The following is an 18,477-nucleotide window of genomic DNA, read 5'->3' as shown; positions in this document are numbered from 1 at the left end:
TAGCAACCATGTAACCATGTAGTTAAAACCAACACTATAGCAACGAGGTTATTACATCAACACAGACCATGTGTTCTCAAAACTTGAGAGCAGGAAAAACAATTTAAAAAATTCATCATTTAAAACTTCTTTACATTTTAATTGGCCAAACAAAATGTGGTTTTGGTTTCAGGTTATTGGCTGACATTTCAAGTTTCTTAGATATTTATTTCATGCTTACAATTTCTAAAGAAACTAAAAAAATTCAGACTAAATCTAGTCACTACTAAAGGAATTTTGAGATAACTCAAGTATTATCTCTCAAAACAAAATACCTGTAGTCTTGAAGCAGTGTTAGATAATATATTTATTCCTACAGGCATGTACACTCAGTTTTAAGGTCTCTCCATTAAGCTTGGTTTGTTTGTGTCTAGAAGTTACTGAGATAAATTAAATAAACTTCCTTTTTTAGTTTATAAAAAATCTATATTCAAAGTGGATAGATGGCTCACGATATATACACTATGCTGGTTGGTCACCCACTCCACATCTGGTTAACATGCAACATGTTATTTTAACCGCTTGAAGGTCATGGAGTCACTTATTTGTAGTAAATGTTTAAGCTACTGCATGAAAATAATAGCACACTAGGAAGGAAATTTGAAAACCAAAGCTAAACTCAGCACTTGGATTCCACAAGTGTAATCATCTGACCAAGTTATCTAAACTACTGAATTGTATGTATGTAAACTTACACCGTGAAAGAAAAACAACTTGGGGGAGACTTTTAAAAGATATTAGACAATAAAAATTCAGGAGATGGAATTTGGGGGCAGGAGGTTTCACTGAGCACAGAATAATATGTGCAGGGAGCTCAAAGTCAAGTGTATGATAAGTTGAATGAAAATTTGAGCTCCAACTCATTACTAAAGGAACATTACAAACCTCTATCAGCTGGCAAGCTTAAAGACCAGGTGTGAAAAGCTATAAAACAGCTCAGTAAAGAAAATTTAATGCAAATTCCTTTTTTTCTTTCCAATAACTTTTTTTGAGAATTTATATAGCAGAGTTTACACTCAGATCTTGATGTTTCTATGCTTACAGAAATAAGAGAACAGATGTGTAATGCCAGGAGGAATTAGAGTACTAATCTAACAGCTCAAGACCAACTCTGAAAACACATTTTAATGGGCCTCAGGGTTTGTCAACATCCTCCATCTTGTGCTATAGTCAAACACTTTAACTGCACACTTTTGGAGTTTGGAAAGACAATGGTACAATGGCCCATCTAGTAGAAATTCCTAATTTTATATATGAGGATGTTGAGGCCCATGGAGGCTGAATGAGTTGTGCAAGATTGTATTATAAGCTGCTTGTACTGTCAGTGAGAACAAAGGTTTCCTAATCAGAGGTATCACTGAATAATTTTTTTTAAATCAAGAGACTGAAATCAACCAGACAGCTGAGTAAATATCAAAAGCACAAGAAGAATGTTTTTGCCAGGTGTTGCCTGCATTTAATAGTGGAACTTATCCCAGCAAATGAGAGACTCATTTAACTTCATCTTTCCTTTCCATGCTACTCCTACCCCAGAAAAGAATTCGATGAAACAGCATCAGATGTAAACTGTATTGTGACTCTTAAAGCAATGATTTAGAGGTAGAAGCCCAGTCGTTAGCCCACAGTGCTGACATTCCAAGTCATTTTAGTTTCACCTTAAGTGTCTGAGACAATATACAGTTTAGGAAAACGACGTTCTCCCTATTCCTTTATTTTGTATAACTTGCTTCATAATAAAGTTTGTTGTAGTAAAACCCACTTTATTGAATCGAGTTAAAGTAAATGCCTTGGGGAAACTTTGTAGCAAAGTGGTATTCTGAAGTGTCTTAAGTCTGAAGGGAAATAAGTTGTGATAACATAGGAAGTTCCTACTATGAATGGACTTCCAATGAAATAAGTGAACTTTTTACTGATTAAACCAAGGGATTGGAGAAGACTGACTCTGGTCATCATTCCTGAAAAACAGAATTAGTAGACTTCATAATATCTAGTGAACAGAAGCTACCACAAGGTAGCTTCTGTCTCCTAAGAAAAGGGGTTTTATGATAACAAGATTATACTTGGGGAGGAAGAGATAGAACTCTTCACCTTCAGTTAGTGGAACAGACTGTCTGCACCATTTTCTTTCCTCCTTTATAGTCAAATGCTTGGAACATATACAAATTAATGAGTTATATCTCCTAGAAGCTAGATTAAGCAAACAGCAATTACATCAGCCTGAGCTCAGGTTATTAATAGAATCTACCAGTTTTTATTCGAAGCAATGTTTATAAAGAATACAAAAATTAACTGCATAACTAAAGAAAGGAAAGAACAAAATACATACCTATGTTACTGACTCAAAATAAAGGATTACAACTGCGTAAAACTTTAGTAATCAGGAGAGTGAATGACATTAAATAACTATAAATGCGCAGTTTCCCAATCTCTTTTGTGAACTGGCATAAACACAAACAAATGAGAAACTAAAATAATTTTACAAATACCATCCTTTTCCTGATCATTTTACCACACTTTCAGAGAACAGTGACACTGAGGAGTGAGAAGTCTCATCCCTCCCACAGCAAACTTAGCTGCACGCAAGGAAATGAGTGAAGGGGCAGAAACACGGCTGGAAGTTTCTTTGATTCACGATTGTAAGAAAGAACAAATATTAAAACTGATGTGCTGCAGTTTAATTTGTCTGTATTTGGTCATCTTTATTAAGATGCTTTCGACCTCTGTAATATATTGAAAAGTTTTAACTAATTTTTCATAACCTACTGATACTCAAGGCATCAAATATTGTTGTATTAAAGGTCCTCTTAAACACTTTCAAGAGTGGGCTATCTTAACTTATTTTTCCACTTGGCACAAACATAATCACATCAGTGAAACTAGCCTTCTTTCCTACCCATGTGCAATCATAAACTGTCAGTCACTCAGGACCAACTACTATTAGGTGACTCCTTTAAAAGTCCAAGACTGTCTCCCAGGGTCACAATTTATTCGGGCTGCTGTTCAGAGGAAGTGACCTGTTGTCTATGACATCATGAGTGGCCTTGCCAGGAACTGTGAAACCACCCATGTAGGAAGTCTTGGTTTCAGAACGTGTGCATCTTAGACACTGCTGGCATCAGGATCAGCAAACAACCTGACAAAGTTCAACTAGAAGGTCTATACTGCTCTAAGTTCTTAAAAGTCATGAACATCCTATGAGAAGATGTTGAGGGCGTTGGTACTGCCCTGCATCTTGGACGTTTGACCGTTGTGCTTGTGCTACTGAGTTCAGTGTCACTAAGAAGCAGAAAGAAAAAGAAAAACAATACAATAAGCAGTGGTGGGGAATAAATCAGAAAATAGGATAGTTTTTGAATGGGAGTATAACATCAAGCTAAAAAGAAAACATTCAAGGGGAAACAGTACTCACGATGCAGCAGAGAGTAGGGCAAAGATGTCAGCTGATGAAATGCTACAGTCTCGGTGACCGTTACATGTCAGGAATCGCTCTCTTTGATTACAAAGAATGACTCCAGAAATGTTTTTACATTTATCAGTTAGGTGAGGGATTCTAACGAGGAATTCTTTAACTGATTAGCATGAAATAATATATACTGTCAGCATGCATATTCTATTTACAAAGTATCTAGTGATCAGAACTTAAGCAAATTTATGGTATGTGAAGAAGGAAGTCAGAGAGGTAAGTGGAATTAAATTGAAAAAAAAAAGAAAGCAAAAAAACAACTGACACATTCCTGTTTGCTACTGACCCTCTTCAGTTGTTGCTGTAACTGTTCTCTCATGGACTCAGGACAATTGTCCAGCTGCGTCTTCTGCTCGGAGTAAAGCTCCTGAAGCCTCTCTAGTTTTTCCCTTTCAGCATCAAGCTTTACCTTCTCCTGAAGTTCAGAAATCAGAAAATAGAAGAATAGAAATTACCTTCATACCTAAGCAGACGTTAGTGCACATTTCCCGGGGACCACACAGACAAGTATACACAAACACTCGATATCCTATGAACACAGAAACATATGTTAGTGACTAGGATGAGGGGTGTAAATGGAAGCAAAGACAAGGGACCACATTTCTGTATTCTCAAAACACAACCTACTTCCTTGAGCACTGGCGTCGACCTCCACCCCTCCTTCCTTCCTTCCCTATTTCCTGCCACCGTGTTACAAAAGCCAGGGAAGCAACGGTAGTTGGTTGATGGTCAACAAAGAACAAAAGAAATGCCAACCAAATTCCTAAGATAGCCCTGCAAAGTCACTGGGCAGAGAACCAGATAATGCAAAGCAGGCATGTGCCTCGAGTACTGTGGCAGTCCCATTTGCTCAAGGCATTTCTCAGGCAAGCTTTGGAAATTACTGAAATTTTGTTCCCATGTCAGAGGCACATTAGGCGCTCGAGCTGATACCCTGGTCATCTGAAACATTCTAGCTATCTGGTAAACTTCAGAGCTTCAGCAATTGGAGAATCTGATTCCAAGGAGAGCATCTAATTCAGAGGCTGAGTGAGACAGTAAAAACGCAAAGCTGATCAAGCAGCAAGAGGAAGGTATAGCAGGCAGCTCAGGGACACCGCAACTTGTACTGTGCAGATAAGAACTTCCTTACAATGACTGACTTAAAAAGTAATTGAAACCTCGGCTGTGAATAAAGAGGAGAGGAAAACACCCAGGGGTCAGAGAATAGAAGCAAAAGTAGAAGATAACACTAAATTCTTCCTAAGTCACACATTCCAAAGTGACCCTAGACATTTTCCAGAGTGTAAGGCAAATACTGCAATACAGTGACTATGAGGCCTTACAATGCCACCTTGTAAATAGAGATACAAAACTTCTACGTGTTTAGTGCTGGCCTTCCCAGTTTGTGTTCCCTTTATGATACTCTGAACCCCTGAAGCAAATTTGAGACCTGATTCTCTGCTTGCCTATCCCTCTGAGACTAAACAGAAGCACTTTATGAAGCGTTGCCACAATTGCACTCTCAGTAGGCAAAACACCACGCCCTTGCTTTCCTTAGTGCATTCTACGTGAATCGGCAGAAAGAGAACTGGCTTCTAAGTCTATCACAGAAGGATATATTTTGTTTGAGGATGAAGCTCTGAAACAGCCGTATAAAATTATACTTACTATAACTTCTTTATCCACATGGCCATGGTTTCCTGTGTAAACATACAGTCAGATTCTTTATAAAAGATGTTACGGTTCAGGTCTGAAACTATATGACAGTAATGCCTATACCAGTTCACTTGAGTCTCCATTTTTGGCTTAAATTTTAAAATTTCAAGGGCATTTTAGAAATGTATATTTTGATTTAGAAATGTATTCTTTTCTCAAAATGATTAGATCCAGAAGTCATAAAACCGAGAACCCTACTTCATCTATCAACCTCAAAATGAATGTACAACTCAAACCTTAGCAGACTATGAAGACAGTATCCCCGTCTTCAATGGTATAAGTTTGCCCATTGCGCACATCTGTTGTGCAGGAATTGGAAAAGCGATGGCACCGTTCTCAGAAAAAAGGAGTCTCGTGTTAATTCATAGTAAATCTGAACATACTCATACAGTACCAGTTGGTTTAGTCTTTACTTTCAGAATTAGTAATGTTTTCCCTTAATAAAGCCAGCAGTACAGAATGCCCTTTGTCTTCTGGCTAAGAAAAGGCATTTCCTCTGTGTGTGGGTCAAAGATGGCCCCATTTACAAAGCAAGAGAATTTTATCCAAAAACAGTTCTATTTCTAAATACTGTAGCACCAGATTTTGCAGCAAATCCAGTTCCAAACAGAAAGTTAAGCAAGTAAGAAAAAACATTCATTTCATTAAATACCATAGGTTGAAAGCCCTAACATTTAAAGTTTTATTTTATAGAAAACACTGATTTAATATTTTACCGTATGAAAAGACACTGGCCTAAAACGCAGGTCTCAGTCCGAAGAAATAATCAAACCATTGCTCTGCTCCTCCCATTTTTTAAAATATTGTTAATCATCATCACAAATAAACAACTAAGAAAAAATACCTTATGTTTACAAAGTGCCTTCCTCCTGAGGTGTTCAAAACCTCTTGCAATTCTATACAAGGGGGCCATTAGAAGAACTGTGCAAGCGGCCACCATCAGAACGGTCTGCAGCTTCTCTGAGACTTATCGGTAAGGCTGTGATCACCACCTAGGTCTCAGAGCAAAAGCTCCCTGGGGCCAAAGCTCGAGCAAAGGAAGTCAAGGGGAAGGATGAAAGGACTGGTGGCAGGTGGGCCTGGCCATAAATCACAGAGGCCCACAGAGGCGACACCACTCCTGTGAGAGCCAGGAGCAGACCAATTCTGAGCCAGAAGGAAATGAATATTCCTGTCTTCTATTTACTGCCCAGGAAGTTTTCAAAGGAAAGTTAGCTCTGGACAAGTAGTTAATTAGGGCTGAAAGTATCACCTTTCTATAGTGAAGGTAAAACAGATGGACAACAAATCAGATGGCATTCCAGGGTTCAGGGGTTCATCCTTTCACAGGGAAAATATTAAAACTGGGTGTTGTTCTCTTCCCCCAGATTTAAAGTGGTAAATGGACTCACCTATTCTAACTAGTACAGGCACAGTGCTATTTTCAAACACTAAATTGTGAAAGATACAATTTTTTAAAGACCCCTAAATCTATATTCAGGAGATAAATAAAGGTAAATTGTCAATATTTCAACGAATTTAACTTTGTTGAAAAAATTTAGATTTCAAGGAATTGGAAACTCAAGGAAAACCCAGATGTGCAAGGGGATGCTTCTAACACCAGGAACAGAATGAGACTTTCCAGCGACAGCGGCTTCCATCAGCACTGTGCTCCCACGAACTTGTCTTCTCTTGATATACTGGCAAAGGTAGGGTAGGGCCCAAGTTCATTGCCAGATTCTGCCTATTTTGTATATTTAAGACTAAAGTATATTTACAGCCAAAGGTAAATTATTCACAGGCAAATGAAAGTAGAAATCAGTACATAATATTGGGCTTATATTTGTTCACTCATGCGCTCAATAAATATTTATAAGGGACTGGAGGTAGAGAAAAGAGGGAAGCTGATCAGTTTCCTCATGAAGTACAGGCTATTTAGCTTTGTGGTTCTTAGCCCTGACTGCTTGTTAGAATAATTTTTGTGAGCTTTTAAATATACTCTTTCCAGGCCTCCACTTAGGGAGAAAGGCTAAGGAAGGAGTATTTAAAAAATCTCTCCACCTTTTCTAAAATGCAGCCAGGTTGAGACCCACCGATTTACCCACCCCGGATGATGTAAGAAGCAAAGGCAATCAGTTACAATTTGGTTTTTCTAATGAAGACACCAGATTCTACCACAGGATCCACCAGAAATTGTTCTTAAAACATTTGGCCTTAGTACCCTTGCTTCATAGTATAAAAGGCCTCTCTTACAAATAACATCCCAGTTGTTTTTGTCCAAAATGTTGACATTCAGCTTAAACACCTCAAGTAAACTAAATAAAAAATAAACTGTGAGAGATTCCAGTATTGAATATGCATTCAGAGAGAAATGATGCATTTTAACTTCAGATGCAAAATGATTATCTTCTAATAGACAAATGGTCAAGAGTATTTATAAATTTACCATAAATAATCTGAACTTGTACACAAGAGTCGCCTATTATCTTGAGTGAACATAATAATAAAAGGTTCATTTTGCTCTATCTGTGGTTAGAAGACAGTAACATAAGTATTCTTTCTTTAAGTTGTATTGGTGAACTGCAATTTAACTCACTGGCTCTATTTGAATTTCAATACCACACAGAAATTCTCAAATACCAGTGAAAAAAATCACTTTACCATATTTAAGTGTGCAATGCTTGTTAAGCACATGTTCAAGGTCACCCTGAAAAGATGCTACTTTATTAGCTTGTCTAACTGCTAGATAAAATAGAGGATACCCAGTTAAATTTTAATTTCAGGTGAACAGCAAATTATCTTTCAATGTAAGTATGTCCCAAATAATGCATGGGACATAATTACACACAAAAATTCTTATTATTACTTTTTAACAGTTCAGAGGTCTTTTATTTTCTTACACTGCTCATGCTGCGAGTTCACAGGGAAAGGGCCCAAGCAGCTCAGGCTCCTTGCCATTGGTTCTCACACTGTGCTGCTCTGGGCGGTGCAGGCTGGCGCTCCAGCTGACCCGGGTACCGGTCTCTTTGGCTTCCTCCTTTTTCTGATCACTTCCTTCACACGTTTCAGGAAGCTATCTGGGCTCTTAGAGTGCTTTGTATATTACAAGGATGCCCACTGCACGCTGGGTGACACTGTAGACCCTTCTGGTTCTGCCACTCAAGCGTTGGAGGGGCATTCCTTCATGAACACTGCCTGCTCCCTTGACGTCCATAATATCACCTTTCTTGTAGGTTCGCATGCTTGTGGCCAAAGGCACAACCCTGTTTTCTAAAAGGCCCAGAGAACATACAGTGGATGCCTTTCCTCTTTTTCTTTGTGTTTGTCATTTGGTGAATTACTGGGAGATGGCAGATATGGCCAAAAGCAAAAAAATTATTTTCTGTTTATCTGAAATTCAAATTTAACCGAGCATGCTATACAAACACGCACACACACACACACACACACACACACACACACACATATATGGAAAAGGAAACATCTGGCAACCTTATTAACTTGAAAAGGTTTTCTTGAAAATTAAGATTCATCTTTTAACTTCCAAACTGTTCAGCACAGAATCCAGCAATGCTGGGTAATCAGGCCATGTTTCATAAAACACTGGTTCAGGTTTTGAATTGATACAATGATGGGTTAAAATCCATAGTCCCTAAGCCAACCAAAACCCTCTTTGTACCAGAGAATCCCTCTCCTTCCAGTTCCTAAATGCTGTGCGGGTGTTTACAAGGCAGGCATCATCCTAAATTCATGGGTTAGGCAACTGTTTTAAGCCCCAAATTCCTAAGGCCACATGTATTCCAGATTTCAGAATACTCTGAATTTTTGAGGGGGAACACAGTTCACACAACATATTATATGAGGAAGTACCCTTTACCCAAACACATTACTACTTCTATAGCTACTTAAAAATATTCACACCATGTGTGACTATTAGTCAAAGTCAGATTTTGCAACCATCTAAACTGTGGTGCCAACCTTACAAAAGGATGTTTTCTTCTCCACCAAATGTTTCAGATTTTGGAATGGCAGAGGAAATAAATCTGTGTCCACAAACACTGATTGTTGAGAACCCATTCCCTGCCTGCCTGTAAGGAGGTATATCCCTGTATTTCCCTTTACGATTTTTTCTCTTTGGCTTTGACATTTTAATTACACAATGAATGGATGTTTAGTGTAGAAAAAATTGGAAAATCAAACCCTAAGATTTATGTAATCAAATAACTACCATAAAAAAAATACCCTAATCTGGAATCCTGTTGATTTAATCCCCAAATCCTATGATATACTTCTACTTCCTCTAACCAGGGAGCTACCTTTGAAATGTAAGAAAGAGGTACGGGAAGGGCTGGGTCCCTCTGAACATCCACTGTGACTTGGCCAAAGCTGTGAACTCAAGAGGCATTAACACTTTGCTGAGGAATTCTGGGCCTGGCTCACTGTCATCCCCTGGCTCTGAAGGAAGGATGGGGAGGAAGTAGCAGGTACTTTGGCAAGATAATAATAGGGAATAAAATCTAACCATTTAAAATATGGTGATATATGCTGACTGTAGAACAATTCATCCAGTAATTTAAAATTTCACTCAGGAACATATTGTATGGCATAGATGATTTAAGCTTCAGTTCACACCTGTAAGCTATTTAGCTATAAGTCAAGATGACTGCAAAATATCATCACTTATCTAAGTAAGGACCATTAAAAAATGCAGAAGATGAGGGAAGTGGAAGGAAGGGAGGCCAGTTCCACACCAGGCCCTCTCCCAAACCAAGTTTTACAGCCCCGGTAGCTCCCCCAACTCTCCGCCACCCAGCCCAGGAAACCGAAGCCGTGTACTGGGGCAGAAGTGAACAACCCTCTCTCCTTGCACTCACCCCAGGAAACATGGCGGCCTCTCTGCTTACTCCTTCATTAAGTAAACATCTCCTCTGGGAAGATTTTTGAATCAGATACTTATATCAGTTTGGGGGTTAGCCATACTCATAGAGACTCTACCGGTGATGGGACAGCTGTCTGAGAACACACAGGCCGGGCCTGGGCTCAGGGTGACATGGAAACAGCTCACTGGTGTCTGTGGCAGTGAAGGGTCAGTCCAGGGAGCTACTGCGAAAATGTTCAATAAATACATAACACATTGTCTGTTTTATGTTGTATATATAACTATGTCTATAGTTTATATTTTATGTGGTAACATATAATAAATAATCATCTCTAATATATATTAACTTACACTAAATATATCAGATAGAATGATAGTTCTCAACTCAGTTAAAGGAAATAATGCTAAAGACTGGTCTTCAGAGCCAAGGAATGACGTCAATGACTTCACACCAGGATTTGAACTCTGAGGTGTTATTAAACCTTCTTCCTATGGAGGCCTTGCCTCCAGACAAACTAGAGCTGGGCCTACAGGATGTGCTATCGGCATCTGAATCAGAACTTGCCCAACAGGGATATCTTTTCAGGTGTTGGTTTTCTCATTCCACAGTTTATATCTGACAGCAGCAACAGGTGTATGGAAAAGGAAATGAGAATCCAAAAGAGCAAAGGCTACTTCCTCCTTCTGTCTTACGCTCTGGCTCGACTGGCAGCGTGGTTACAAGCTCACTGGCATGTGCAGCTGAGCAGACCGGCCCAGCTGTCCAGACACTTGGCTGCTTAGCTGTTGGGCAGGTGTTTGGCTGAGTGCTTGTGGTAAGGCCCAGCCTAGACTTGTTGCTAGCAGGAGATCCATGCTCAATTCTCAAAGAATACTGGGTGCTACGCTGGCACCCAGGGCAAGCTCAGAAAACAGTGGGTAATGCTACCTTCCTCTGTTTCACAGGCTGCAGAAGGATATAAATATCTAACAAGCCCAGAAAAATGTAAATTATCATATATGATTCATAAAAGGACTAAAAGAACAATAGGGAAAACATAGTGTGAACTAGACAGGCTTGGAAGGACTTCGCAGAAAAACGAATGCTAAACCTGAGGCCTGAATGGTAGAAACGATGGGCTTGGACTATGATGAAGGGCGTTCCAGGCAGAACAAACCGATCCACTAGGGACCTTCGGTGGCGGTGGGGTAAGAGAACAGAGCTCTAAACAAATGGATAGAATAGAATACCACCATGAGAGAGGTGTGAGGAAGGAGGAAGTGTGTAAAATATATAAATATTTTATTTATATAAAATACAATTTTATATAAATCTGGAACACGAACCAGAGTGATGTGATCTAATTTCTATTTTTTAAACAAAATCACCCTGACGGCTGTGAAAAGAATGGCCTGAAAGAAAGCAGCTGGAAATGGGACTGAAGAGGGTACTTTGAAGATGAGAAGAAAGTACTGTTGGTGGAGATGAGAGAAGCCGAAGTAACTGAGAAATGTTTTCACAATCAACTGGACGTGGAGTGATGAAGAAAGAAGTGTCAAGGATCTAGGTGGACACAGGTGCCATCTGCTGGACTGGGCAAACTGGAGGAAGAGCAGAATTGGAAGGGGCAGGATATGGAAGGCAAGGGGAAGGATAAGATTGAGAGTTCAGTGATGGGGCGTTTAGTTGGCAATACCTGTGAAATATTTGAGCGGAGATGTCAGGTAGACCACAGGACATGAGTCAGAGTTCAGGAAGGGCGGTAGGCTAAAGACAAACATGAGACAGTCACCAGCATTGGGAAGCATGGCCATAAAAGAATGTGAAGACACAAGAAAAAAGGGTTCAGATCAGAGACAAACACTCCTAATAAATGGTTAGATAGAGATGGAGGCACAAGCAAAGAGGACTGAGGTAGAGAACTCAGAAAGACAGGTAAGAGAGAAAAAAGGAAAACCAGAAGAGTGTGGTATGTGGAGGCAAAGGGGTGCAGGGCAGGGGAAGTGCTGAGGGAAAGTTGTCCCCTGTCTCGAATGCCCCTCAGGAATCTAATCCTAAGAGGACTGAGAAGCACCCACAGGCTGGGCAACACCTCGGTCTTTAGCAGTCTCAGCAGGAACAAATCTGACGTGTGGGAGCCCAGCCTACTGGAATGAGGGGAACGGTTAAGTGGGAGCGGAGAAGGGCAACACACAGAGTGCTAAGAAAACTGAAAAGTTTGGCTATGATGAAGAGAAGTGAAATAAGGGAGCAGCTGGTAGAAAGTTTGTTTTCCAAATAATAATGTTGGCATTTTGACAGTAAAGATCCAGTAAAGAGGAAGAAGGTGGGGGAAGAGGGACAAAAGACTAAAGATGTTGAGATGGCACATGGCATGAGGCCCACGGAGTGTCCACAGGCCTTGGTCTTTGGGGGGAAAAAAAGAAGCTTCCTTAGGCTGTGAAGAGATGGGATGCTTCTAACTTCTCAGTGAAGTGGGTAGTGAGATCCATCTCAAAGCCGGTGGGAGGAATGGGGACCAAACGTTTGAACAAAGAGAAGGTATAAAATCGCCATGCCATAAAATGGTAGAGTAAGTTTGAGAAATACAGTAATGCCACCAAGCAACACTTGAGTCTCTATTCGAGTTCGGTTGTCAAGAATGTGCAGTAACATCATCTAGCCCAGTCAGTCTTCACGTCTCTCGACCTCCTCTGGCATCTCTCACCCAAAGCCAGTTTCTGCCATTCTTCACATCACGTGATGACAGACAATAATCCCATCATCCAAGACCAACTAATCCCCTCACAGCTGCGTGAGCTGATCGTACACTTCAGGCCCCCAGTGTCCCCTCTTCTATGCAGAGCCTCTCTCCAGCCACAGAAACAATCACAGGAAGGATGATGTTCCTGCCCACGTTCCTGGTATTCCACATTACTATAGGTCTGAGAACATAACACAACTCTCCCTGGGAAGTGGGATTCAGCGTTGACCCTGCCTACTTCACTTTTGTGTAGAATCTGATGCTAATGACAACCAAATAGAATTTGTCAGCCATGCCATGCGTGGGCTATACAGAGATAAATAACTACATAAATGGGGAAGGCAGAAAGGTTCCCTGGGGACATGGTACCAGTTCCTATGCCCCACAAGTTCTCTGGAATGACATAAACCATAAAATGCTAGCAATCCCAAAACAAAGACATCTGAGGCCTCCCACAAAAGTTTTTTGCTGTCTCGGTACAGAACCTTTGAAAAGCATAACCTTCCCATACTGCAGAACTAGACAATCAACGCTTTGACTTGGTTTTGAGCTGTTAAAGAAAAATATACCTATTACCCAAATGGGCTCTTTGTTAATTCAAAGTCTGGGGCTAGACGGAACATACATAAAATTTAATATGAAAAAGCTGTGCAGTTTAATCTTGACAAGCAGGAAGCCAAGATATTGATGTGTAGCTTTTAATCTGACTTCAATTTCTGACAATATCTTTTTGAGCTCATTTTCTGGCACCAAGATCAAATGCCCTTATTTATTGGTCTCAAACAAAGAAGGACCTATAAAAAGGAATCCACATTCAACAGAAATCCTTCCACATATTACCAGTAGAACTTACTCAAACTGAACACTGTTTTTCTTTTTCTCTACTTAGTGGAGAACATGAAGAACAAGGAAAAATGTGTTAAAGTTCATTTTCCTTTTTCTTCCCCAAACTGGAATTTTAATTCTTGGTGTAGGTTTAGTTCAGCTGTAACTAATTCAGAACGTGAGAAGAAACTAATCAAAATATTTCCCAGAGAAAATAAACAAAAGCAGACAAACAGAAAACACAACTACCACCCCAGATTCTAAAAACTACAAGTAATGTTTCATACTTTCCCTAGTAGATATCAGCTACCATTCGGGTCATGGCCTCAAATGCATAAACAAGACATTTTCCAAGGTGAGTGTCAACTGTTTCAGAGACAGAGTTTACTGGGCAGTGTGGGAGGATCTCGGGAAAACGGCAATGGGTTTTCCAAAGAGCAGTGCACTTGCATTGAAGACCGTGGCAAGGCAAGGCAGGTGAGATGAATGGCTCCCATTCATCTTTTCTAATAAACAGAAAAAATGAAAAGAAATGCTGCGACCATATCTGCATATGCTTAAGCCATTTCTCCAGGGCCCCAGTGGTAAAGAAGTTCAGTAAGCTAAAGTTAATTCTTTAAAAAAAACACAGTGGAATTAGAAGAGCAGAAAGGCTGATGAAAAAAACAGTTCACTCATCTTAGGTAGAAAATGCTGCCACGAATATCAGCTTGGAATTACACCAGCTGTACTCTCTCAGCGTCAACTACTCGGAACCTGACAGTTCTTAGTTGGTGACGACTTACCTCCTCTTAAGATTTTTCTCTAGTGCCACCATCTCCGGGAGCGGGACACAGAAATCCAAAACCATGGCAATTCATACAACATTTAGATCCAACAAAATGGGACCACCCTTTTGCCCATAAAAATTGCGTTCAAACAGAATTTTCTTTTACCTTGGTCTTTTCACCAACGATGTTCTTTTCCAGTTCTGCTATCTTCCGGTTTAGATGGTCCAAAATTTCCTTCTCTTTCATCAGTTCGGTTGTTTCAGATTTCTGCTCTCCATCCAGAAGAGCACATTCCATATCCAACTGAGGACACAAAACAAAGCCCAGAGGTGTTTCACATTCAGGTCAATTCTTAGCTACTTACTTTAGAGGTGCATTTTTAACAGCTATAGATTTCAGAAAGTAACTACTGAATCAGCCAGACTGTGGGGCCTACAGACCATTTCAGAGAGCCCGAGTGAGGCTCAGGAGTCCTACAGAAGAAAGCTGGAGAGCCTAGAATATGAGAGAACTAGTTATTTCATTTTTCTGTGATGATCCCCTTTCTGCTTATTTCTCAAGAATATTTTGCCTATTTGCTTAGACTGAGGCTCAAGCATGAACCCTCTGGGGAACCACCACGTCTTTCTTTGTTTGTGCCTAGAGCATGGGAAGTAAAAATTACACTCAGCCCAGCATGCAAGCACTGCATTCCTTAGCGATGCCAGCAGGAGGGGCTTGCAGGGTTTCTGCACAGGCTGACAGGTGAGCAGCCCCCTGCCACATATGGTGCTGTCTGCATCATCTGGGAGTACAGACACGCAGATCCTGCCTGGGCAGAATTATTTGCTTTGTGTCATTCCATGGAGGTAATGTAGAAGTTGCCCCTCCCTTCAGTTATGGTTATTAATTCTGTAACCAGAATTATAGTCTGTCTGTGTCTGTCTCCTCCCTGGTTTGCAAACCTCTAGAAAGCTAGGTCTATGTTCAATTCATATGTAAATCCACTATACGACCAACATGACATCCAATTCATAGTAAGCACGCTCAGAAAATATTTGTTGGATTTCTGCTTAAATGCCTAAATTCACGTTACCTCAGCTCAGATTTCCTAGCAAGTCAGAAAGCATATACAGCAAGTCCTCACTTAACATCATCAGTAGGTTCTTAGAATTGTGGCAAAATGATGTTTAATGAAACCCAATTTACCATAGGCTAGTTGATATAAACAAAAGTTCCTACAGTATCTCATTAACGTTAGAATGAAATGAAGTTGAACAAAACGTTATTTGAGAACCTGCTGTACTAGTTACAACAAAGGCAGTTTATACATAAAGCACATAAAATGGCTGAATGTCTCTTTCTTATTAAAAAAAAAGGAAAATGAGATGTAAAAAGAAGGCAGTTTTATCTCACATATGTACCTACTGAACAAACAATGTATTCTGTTTCCAATGCCTAGACCCTAATGGGCAGCAATATTTTTAAGCTAAAAAACAAAACAAAACAGGGAGTTGGTAAAAAGTGAACTCATGGCTTATACCTCTCGGGAAGATTCATCCATCTGGTCATTTATATCTTTGATTTTTTGTTCAAGTTCCTCGAGGTTGTTCAGGATTGCTATCCGGGCCTCTTCCATGGCAGCCAACTCCTGAATCTTTTGTTCCTCATTTATACCCTCTGGCGTCTGTAGTTAATCAAGGCAGAAAAGAGATACTCACACTTCAATCCCAGAATTCCCCAATTCACAAACCAGCCCCAGGTCTAATGTTTCCATCTCCATGCCTATTTGGAGTCTAAAAGCATCCTTGATGGTTTAGTAGGGACTCTGCATTTTCCCACAGAAACACTCAGCTCATAGTACACAACTTAAATTTATGAATTCATATCTTTTTAAAGCTGAAATAACTAAGAAGTTATACGGATGAGGAAACTGTGGTCCACAGAGATTGCAGTGACTTCTCTAAGGTTACACACACAGCGGGGCACAGCAGAGATGCAGAATCCAGACGAGACCGGGGCATATTCCTCAGGTATCTCTTGGGCCTGCCTGGGCCTTTCACTGCAAACTCCACATCCCTCCCGTCTCCTTGTGAGTACACCTGCAACAGTCTCCAGAATCTCTACCATGCTACCGGGTCCCAGTGCTAAGGTTATCTGCATATGGGCTTTCACACTTATTGACTTTCTTTCCAACACAAGGTGGGGGAAGGCAAGGACACATCACACCTGGCCCAGGTTCACAGAAATGTTCCACAAAGTTAATAATTAGGACAAAACAGGCTTAATTACTTCTGTGACCCCCTCTCCAAATGATTTAAAACTAGACTCGATATTAAGTCAATTCACGTTTCACTTTTTGTGTTATCATACTACTTACAACCTATAGGACTTTTTTCCTACATAATGTTTAAGGCATTAACTAGGCCAGTGGCCTTTAGTGACGTGAGACGGGACACTGGCCATCATTCATAAAATGATTTCATGAAAAATTGAGTTCCTCAGTGAGAAATGAGAAAGTCAAGAAAGAAATTAAGTGAGAGAGGGCATATTTTTACTCCTGGACAGTTATGACAGATGCCCAGGGTGAAAAGGAATACTGATCACACACATAGCCAAAATACAACAGCTTGTCATTTTAAGAAGAGAATATGGTGAATTGCAAATAGCCTCTTCTTTTAAGAATTTCAGGTTAATTATCTTGTATATCACCAGGCAGAGACCAGTCTTTCTGTATGTCAAGGAATACTGGTATTTTTAAGTTATATTCCTCCTTTTTTAAAAAATCCTCTTTTTTTTTTTGTATCAGTAAAGTCAGTGGTTCCACAATTTCCCAATTAGAAATTAAAAGCAGCAGCTCAGATAAGTTATTGAAGATAATTCACTAATCATTAAAAAAAATATTCAAATTAATCAGAGCAACCATTAAGATGTATTGTACCTCACTAAGTTCACTTACTTTAACAATCCTGAAAATAGCTTTAAGGAGACAGGCATGGGGTTGTGTTCTTTATTCTTTACCCACTGAAGGAGACTACATGACTGAGAAGTCACAAGTATCTCAGGTTGATTGGAACAAGGGTGTGTAGACCTTCCAAACTTGGACATTTGGCTTCATACTCGCCACCTAAAATCTGAACCTTATTGACTAATAAAACATCTGTGCCCTTTTGATCACAATGAAGCTCATTGTCCTAATACTAAGGTGCCTGCTGCAGGCCCGAGGAATGCCGGTGACAGTGACTGGCATCCGAAATCACCGATGACTAATCCTAGCAGGAAAGCCTCAAGAAGGCCAGTATCCTGTTGGGTCAACGTTTCATATTAGATTTCAACTTCCAACATGTTTTAAAAATATCTCTCCCACAGGTGGAAGGCATGTGGCAAGAGAAAACAAAAAACTGAACAACCTGAAAAACTATAAAAATAGGTAATAGCAGTGATTATAAATATCTATATAATTCAAAGTTCCAAGAAAATTGATCACAATAGATATACTTAATGAAAAACAACTTGAGAGGTTGTTTATAACAATAAATATCATCTAGGAAGTGACTGGTTTTTAGTATTATTTATAAAAAACAGTGTGTCCAAAAAAGTATTCTAAAAGTCTGGTTTGTAATAATACAATGTGGTGAGGATATAGTTATCTCATTTTTATCCAAATTAAGAAAATCAATAGAGAGCCATGGTGTGGTGTCCACTGAGTATCTTCAGTTTTATGGTGAAAGAGAAAGCTTTCAATTTAATCCCTCTGGGATTTAAAAAAATTGTACTGGATAGGATTCCAATGAGAGTGACATGTTTTAATAAGCCATTACACATGGATATGCACCCTAAATATGCCATTTGGAGGTAACTTGATACACACAGAGAAAGGGGAGAGAGAAAAGGAACACACTTTGCCTCAGCCTCCTTTTTGTAGACCTCTTCTTAAAAACCTCCGCAACCAGCAGAGGCTGCAAGGGTGAGGGCCGTCCCCTGTCAAAAGAATTGCTCAGAAGAGTGAAAAATTCTCATAACAAAGAAAAAATTTTTAGTAACTAGATGAGGTGATGAACATTTACAAAATTTATTGTGGTCATCATTTTGCAATATATGCAAGTGAGGTCATTTACTGTA

General features: G+C 39.8%; 1 protein-coding gene across 15 annotated transcripts in view; it reads right to left on the bottom strand.

The window, feature by feature from the left end:
- Positions 1-18,477, bottom strand: part of PHLDB2 (pleckstrin homology like domain family B member 2) — a 235,000-nt gene that overhangs the window by 50,858 nt on the left and 165,665 nt on the right. For 13 of the 15 annotated variants that reach the window (XM_053663054.1, XM_053663055.1, XM_053663056.1 and 10 more), the window contains 3 exons: positions 15,899-16,042; positions 14,542-14,679; positions 3,789-3,917 (listed from right to left, as the gene is read on the bottom strand). In XM_053663054.1, the coding sequence (XP_053519029.1) occupies positions 3,789-3,917; positions 14,542-14,679; positions 15,899-16,042 (411 nt within the window). The remainder of the gene's footprint in view (positions 1-3,788; positions 3,918-14,541; positions 14,680-15,898; positions 16,043-18,477) is intronic. The other 2 variants (XM_053663061.1, XM_037144311.2) reach the window with 1 other exon arrangement.

This window comes from Artibeus jamaicensis, unplaced genomic scaffold (genome assembly GCF_021234435.1).
Source record: "Artibeus jamaicensis isolate MK-2021 breed Jamaican fruit bat unplaced genomic scaffold, CSHL_Jam_final contig_3126, whole genome shotgun sequence".
Classification (NCBI taxonomy): domain Eukaryota; kingdom Metazoa; phylum Chordata; class Mammalia; order Chiroptera; family Phyllostomidae; genus Artibeus; species Artibeus jamaicensis.
The sequence above is the reverse complement of the archived record's forward strand: the minus strand, read 5'-3'. Positions and strand labels throughout refer to the sequence as shown.